Source organism: Parasteatoda tepidariorum, chromosome X1, assembly GCF_043381705.1.
Source record: "Parasteatoda tepidariorum isolate YZ-2023 chromosome X1, CAS_Ptep_4.0, whole genome shotgun sequence".
NCBI classification, from domain to species: domain Eukaryota; kingdom Metazoa; phylum Arthropoda; class Arachnida; order Araneae; family Theridiidae; genus Parasteatoda; species Parasteatoda tepidariorum.
The window spans coordinates 18,272,349-18,279,903 of NC_092214.1; the positions used below are offsets into that span (position 1 = coordinate 18,272,349).

The following is a 7,555-nucleotide window of genomic DNA, read 5'->3' on the forward strand; positions in this document are numbered from 1 at the left end:
ACAGATATGAATAAAACACTAAATTATTAAAATAAAATTAAGTATGATTGTGAAGTTGCAATCAGCAATGTCAAGTTCAAAAAATTGAAAGTTAATATTATAAACAATGTTGACTATAACTGCTGTGTTAAACATTTTGAATGATTACAAGAAAACAAATTTTGCATGTGTCACAAAAGCGTTAAAAAAGGGAAACGTTGCCAAAAAACAGAAACTTAAATAATAGTTTAAACAATAAGAGAGAAGTGAAAATGAGCAATGAGAAAGAAAAAACAAGAAATAATGAATATATAGAGAGATACCACGTAAACTCAAAGTTAACATAACATGTTTACTAAAGAAAAATAAATAATATAGAGAGAGATACCACATAAACTCAAAGTTAACATAACATGTTTACTAAAGAAAATTTGAAAACTTTATGTTTTGAATGATTTATGCTTTTAAATGCCGATAATTGTAAAGCAAGTAGAGCTTTGTAAAAATAACTAAAAATGCATACATTATTCAGTCAAGAAATAACTTTTATTGGCAGAGGAAAATATTTTTAAGGAACTAGAAAAAAAACAATGATTAAAGTGTTAATAAATAAAAAATAAATGCACAATTTTTATGCAGAAAATTATATGTAAGTAAAAATATCTGCAGAAAAGATATTTTCCCTCAATTAAATTTAGAAAATTCAAACAGAAAAAAATAAAACTATCAAGGATCAAAACATATTAAATTTAAACTTGAAAGTATAAATAAAACTAAATAACTAATTTTTTTTAATCAGTAATAGTTATCAAAATCAGTTGTTTTTAAACCACAATATATATTAAGTAAAGAAACACATTTAGTAAACTTAAAGTTATGAAAAGAGAAAAGTAACAAAGCAGCTAGAAGGTTTCTGAATAATTAACTGAATACTATATTATATTGCATAATAATACTAATGTGCAATTTTTTTTTATTTAAAATTAAAAGTAATTACATAAGTTAAAATATTAGCAAAATTTACAACTGATCTATATTAATTTGTTTGAAATATCATATAAAAAATTCACATATATATTTGAAATCCTGGAAGACACAAATAATAGTTCTTAACAAAAGAGAGTAAAGAAAAATATACAACCAAGGTTTAAAATTCAAAAATAAAAAAATCTACTAAAAACTGAAAACCATAACAATAAAATTAAATGGAAAATTAACCACAAAACATAGGGATTTAAAATTTTATTTTTGGGAAGATAATTAGAACCTTACTAAGTAAAAAAAATTATCCCTCTCATTAATTTTTTGTATTAAACTTTTTTACAATGATCCAGCTTTGAAGACAAGGTTTGAAGACATTCTATTACTTCCTTAATAACCTTCACACTCTATAAACAAAATATATTTGAAAAAGCTATTTAAAAGCAATGCTCGAAAATTTTTTGAATTAAAAATAATATGACAGTTTATATTTTTCCACATAGTAAATATGTATAACAAACTTTCACATTGCAATCAACAAAATAATATTAAAAAGGGTATTTCATTAACTGATAATGTTTTTCTTCACAAATTATAAAATAATATGGGTAAATATTATTTTGAAAATTTTCACATTATTTTCCATACTTTATATAATTCAATAAATGTAGAAAAAAGAATATTACGTATTTAAAAAGGAATTTCACTACAAATATAAAAAATATGAAATGAAATAACAAGAAAAACAAAAATGCCAACAAAATCATGAGCAATGATGTTCCATCATCAAAATAACTAAATCTCCTAAATTTGTGAAAGACAGTTTTCTTTTGTAAATAGTAAAACAACACAAAAGGTAATTCAAATTGATTTTTAAGAATATCCAAAATGTATTTATTACAACAGAAAAAATATATAAAATTTAAACCCATATGTTTTTTCATACATTATAATTGATCCTCAATGCTTAAAATAGCAGAATGAAAAAAATAATCCAAAGAATATCATAAAATCTAAGTATGATCTAAATTAGTAATTTTACATAATTTAGAATCTTAGAAATTTTTGAACAACATTAATTTATATAATAAGTTCAAAATGCTTTAAAAATCTAGTATATCAATGATCAAAAAGTTGTCTTTGGTGAGTGATTAGCATTTCAATCACAGTACTCTCTGCATGCCAAGCAGTAAGTTGATCTGGAACACCTCCAATCTCTGGACATCTCATTAAAGTAGGACAAAACACAGTACTTAAATTTTGTGGAGTCATTAAGTTAAACTTTTGCCTCTCAGCAACTCTGAAAAAAATGTTATTCAATAAATATTAAAATACGGATAGTTTTAAATAAATAAAAAAATATTTCCTTTACTAATAAATTTCATAAAAAAATAATAACACATCACTTAACCCTTTCTACTCAGAGCACTGTAACCACTTGCTTGTGTCAGCCAAATACAGTTGAGACAACATACATAGGCACATAATTTAGAGTGTGTAAACTGACTTAGGGTTGGAGAAAGATCAGTGTTTATTTTCTTTTGATACCAAAATGAGCTTTGTGTTTTTATTCCTACTGTACACAAATCATTAATTGGCATAATTCATGTGTTTTTATTAATAGAAATTTACTCCACATATTTTATTTTTAAAAACATTTGGTTAAAAAAGTGCTCATGGGTAGTGAATGTTACAATCAATCAGCCAGTTTTTTAATTTTCAAAACTTTAAATATTTTTGACACATGTGTTCAAAATATACTTTTCTGTAAAAAGAGTTAAATAAAAAGTATAAGTGCATTAAAATATATATATAACACAACCTAGTTCACGTTCTTCATAATTCTTATCAACAGGAAATAAAGTGGTTCCTGGATATAAGATGTAAAAACTTTAATAATTAGAGCAAGAATATTAGTAATATATAGAACAGAGCCTGCAACAATTTAATAATTATTGCAGGCTATTATGTGGAATAATTATGGCAGATAAAAATCACTTTAGTATATTAGGTTACATATCATTATTCGGTAAAAGACTTATTCTCAATAAAACTTATATTTAATGGTTAAATTTTCCATTAATTTGTACCACTATTGCATGAAATGTAAACCAGAGATTTTATAGTGAAATTTAGCTAATTCAAATAGAGATAAAACATTTGAAATATCTAGTTTATAACTAACTGAAAAGAGAGAATGCTGAACTCTTTTGTCGAAAAAAAAATCACATAAGTTTCACTTAAACAAAATGACTTCATGATTATGAAAATTGCAACTTATTTAACCCACTGGCGGTTAAGGAAATGGGCAAAATTGGGAGAATGTTTCCCCCCTACACACAGTTCCCCTGTCAGTTAACATGGAAAAGCCGGTTTTGCTATGCAGAGAAGACTGCAGGTTAAAATGCGACTTTTTATGTGCAGAACCGTCAGTGGGTTAAGCAACAATTGAAAAAGATTTTTTAATGTATTTTATAATTAATAAGCAAATTCTACATTTTTATCAACCACTCTTGATACACACAGGTTAAAAAATTAAACGGGGAAAAAGAAAAATTTATAAAATGAAATATTCATACAAAATTATAATAAAAGATAGTAAATAAGAAGCATGTAAAAAATAATCATGCATGCATTTATGTAAAAAATAATCTTTTATTCTTTCAATGAAATTTTGCATTCAAACTTATTAAGACCATGTTTCACATAGCTGGAAAAATTTACAAAAACTAATATACAAAAAAACGTTTCAAGAAAAAAAATGGAAATATCATTTCACATCTTTTATAAAGAATCTATAGAAAAATTTAAGCTACCTGTAAAGATGAGCCATCAAAAATTTTAGAGTTTGGTAATGAGCAGGTGGTAAAATATTCAAGGCCTTTTTTAAATCATTCAATCTTTCTCCTAAGGCAAGTTTTTCTAAAAATGAGAATCTCATATTAGATTTGCTTGATAAAAATTGAAATGTCTAATTTTTATTGTTTATTAAAAGGTTGAAATAAAGTAATAAAACTAAAATCAAAATAGAAGGAAAATAAAACAAAAAAAAGTGCAAACAAGTAACAAGTTTCCCCCAAATCAAAAATTAGTATTATATGATGGGAATTGTCTTAGATAATAAAAAAATAGGTATTGTACTTCCTATTCTTTTTTGTATTTCCTACAGATTTCACTTTTGAATAAAATAAAAAGACATAATGTCACATGAAGTAAATACAGTCCACAGCCTTTAGTATGAGGCTCTAATAACTCTTCCATTTTAACACCCAATAAAGTCCAATTTGCTATTTCAAAAATATCATATAATTTTAACACCCGGTAGAACATCTCAACTGAACGTTTTCCAAGATACTTACCAATAATTTGTATGATTTTTTTTAATCCTATAAAATCACTCTAAAAACGGGTGTTACACATTTTTGTACTTTGAAAACGAATACTTTTCTTTTGACAGTGAATCAATGGGTAACAAAAGTCTAGCGGAAATTATTCAAACAACTATCTCTGTGGACATTACCGCTGAATAAATGTGACACATCTTGAATTCTCTATGAATGAAGAAAGACAGGACCACCTGTTCTCAACTTAGGGGCTGCTAGGCATATTCAATGGTAAAAAAGATTACGGAATATTGAATAATTATCATTCTTGAGAATTTGAAGTATATTTGTGGCAGAACCACCTCAGAATTTTCTGCATGCATTTGTAAATTTCTTTTCAAAGTGTTCAAGTGTTATATTTTCTTAATTGAAAATTATATTTTCTCTTTTTCATGAAGTGTTTTTAAGAGGTGGTGTTAAAAAAGGTGGCATTCACATTCTTCTTAAATTTTATTTTTGATTGGACTAACTATTCTTTGGTATTACGATGATTTTTAGCAAAAATGGCTGCTTGTAAACGGTTTAATGCTATATGCTTAGAACAGATATTAAAAATTTTGAAGGAAGTGATTAGAAGAATAACATCAAAACCACAAATTGCTTAAAATATTCAAAATCATGGAAATCAACTTTATTTATAATAACAATTAAAAATCATGATAATGATTCTGAAGACAGGAGAACAAGGTATTCCAATTTCAAGCCTTGGTTTTCATGTAAGAAAATTTCAAAATCTACAAACAGCGTTGAATGACTTTCTTACTAAAAATATGTGCAATATTAAAAGATACCATTTCAAAAGAACTGAATGTATTTTTAACCATAACTTGCACTTTATTAATATTAAAAAAAATCTGCAATAATGCAAATTACTCTATTAGTTTCATAATTCTTTTTAACGTACAGCATGTTTTTGCAAAATATGACAAATATTTATGAATCATAAGTAAATATTTACTCAAGTTTTGCCTCTTTACAATATAATGAACTAATGTTCTAATGCCAGTTTTGTTCGGACAACAGCGATCATTATGTCAAGCATAGATAGCATGGCAATTTCTTAATGGTGATCAATGCCATTTTTTAAAAAAAACTTGTCTGTTGTAAAAATTTAAAAAAAATGATTAATGAAGAAATTTGAGTATATTTTGTTACATGGATGTTTAAATAATTCCTAAATAAAAATGAGTTAATACTCAAGCAATTCTAAAATACAAATCTTAGAAAATTTTTTTTGGTGAATGTTGATTAAAAGTGATTTCAACTCTCACATAAAATTTTTATGGAAGTGCCAACCTGTTTATATGTAGTCCCTGATGCTTTCCCCTCTTACTTTTAATTATTTTTCTTCTGTAATATAGTCTAGTATGAGGGCATAATTATCTAATTACAGAACCTGACTAGGTTAATTAGGGTCATATTTCATTTTAACACAAAATCAATAATTTTGAGAATTCTTGTTGCATAAAAATGTCAAGAGCACACACAAAATGAAACCCCTTCCTTCTAACTCTTTAAAGAATCTGACGGGAAGGTAAAAGCAACAAAATCAAGTCATCAAAAAGATGAAAGAAAATATGGCATGCTATGTTAGCAGGGCTGGAACAGCAACATAATTATTTTAGAGAGCAGAAAAATGTGTTTTAGAGCAAAAAAATTTGGTTTTTGGAGCAAATAGTCTTTATAGTCAGAGAAGCATAGTTCTAGTAAAATTAGATTTTTGGAGCACATTTAAGCACATAAACTAACATTTTATATCATATTTAACAAATCTTGGAAAAAATATATGATTAATAATAAAATAAAAAAAGATGCAACAGAAACTCAACAAAAAATTTCTTTTCAGAATTTATTTTCACAGACTTATTTCATATTTAGATAAATAATTTAAAATAATTAGATGAAAAGAAATATGCCAATAATATTTTAATCTAAAAAAATTCCCAATTTAAGTGAAACTTATTTATCACTACCAATAAAAACATGCTGCCATCAATAATACATATTTACTTTGAGTCTTTTCCCATAAAGGGAGAAATATTTTGTATTTCACATCAAGAATTTAATACCTATACTGTTCAAAATTGTTGGAATTGTTCGAAAAACAGTACAAATTTCTCTTGTAATGAACGTTTTTTATAAAATTTTCAGAAATTATAAAATATAATAACCATTGTATCATTCTGTTATCTTTACCCTTTCAAATTTTATTTATTTGTTTACAGATAAATTTAGTATTTGGAGCTCAGAATCAAATATTTTGTCATTAATAAACCAATTATTTTATATTTTGTCAAGATTATTTTATATTTTGTCATTTTCCCATAAAACTCAACTTTCTTTTGGAATAACAAGAGGGAGAACAAATTTTTCATTTAGAAAAACTTTCATCACATTTCATTTCAGAAACATTAATTACAAAGCTCAATTCAATGAACTTGCAAACACAAAATAAAATAATTTTTTTTACCAAGTAAATAATGGATTGAAACTGAGAAAAACAAAGAAATACTAAAGTATAAAAGCATTTACTTGCAGCATTGATAAAGGAACTGTACGATTCAAATGTTATCAAAGGTATAGGGAGAAGACGGAAGAACAATTTTAAAACTCCTGTAATGACATTAACATCTTCAAAAGCATTTCTACTTATATCAGCACATTCACAATCTAAAAATGAAAAATTTATATTAAATTTTGAATAAGAAAACTAAACTTGTGTGACTGAGTTGAGCATTAAAGTAAACCTCTTTCAAAAACCATTCTGCACAGTTCTATTTCGTCACTAAAACCAGAAACTCGGTATAATCCTTCAACATCAAGGCCTGAAATCAGAGTACAAACAAATATTTTGGTTAATTAAGACCAAACTAAGAACACAAAATACAGATTATACAAAAGAAAAACATAATAAAGAGATTTTGATAATAACTAAGTTACCTTTTATGACAACAGCAGTAAAAATAGTAATCAAACAAAGTGATAGAAAATATCAATAGAATATGTTATACTTAACAATAATAAATATGTTATACTTAACAATAGCTTAATATTTTAAATAATAATTTTTCGATATATTTAAAGTAAATAAAAAAATATATACATAATAACCAATAACTGACAAGAGTATCATATCAAAAAAAATCCTGTTTCTCTCTCTCTCACTATATATATATATATATATATATACACACACACACACACACACACAA

At 25.4% G+C, this 7,555-nt stretch overlaps 1 protein-coding gene across 2 annotated transcripts in view; it reads right to left on the reverse strand.

The window, feature by feature from the left end:
* Window positions 1–1,450: 1,450 nt before the first annotated feature.
* Window positions 1,451–7,555, reverse strand: part of LOC107455472 (N-chimaerin) — a 19,626-nt gene continuing 13,521 nt past the window's right edge. For both annotated transcript variants that reach the window (XM_016073049.3, XM_016073051.3), the window contains 4 exons: window positions 7,091–7,168; window positions 6,876–7,013; window positions 3,777–3,882; window positions 1,451–2,260 (listed from right to left, as the gene is read on the reverse strand). In XM_016073049.3, the coding sequence (XP_015928535.1) occupies window positions 2,080–2,260; window positions 3,777–3,882; window positions 6,876–7,013; window positions 7,091–7,168 (503 nt within the window). In that variant the 3' untranslated portion in view covers window positions 1,451–2,079. The remainder of the gene's footprint in view (window positions 2,261–3,776; window positions 3,883–6,875; window positions 7,014–7,090; window positions 7,169–7,555) is intronic.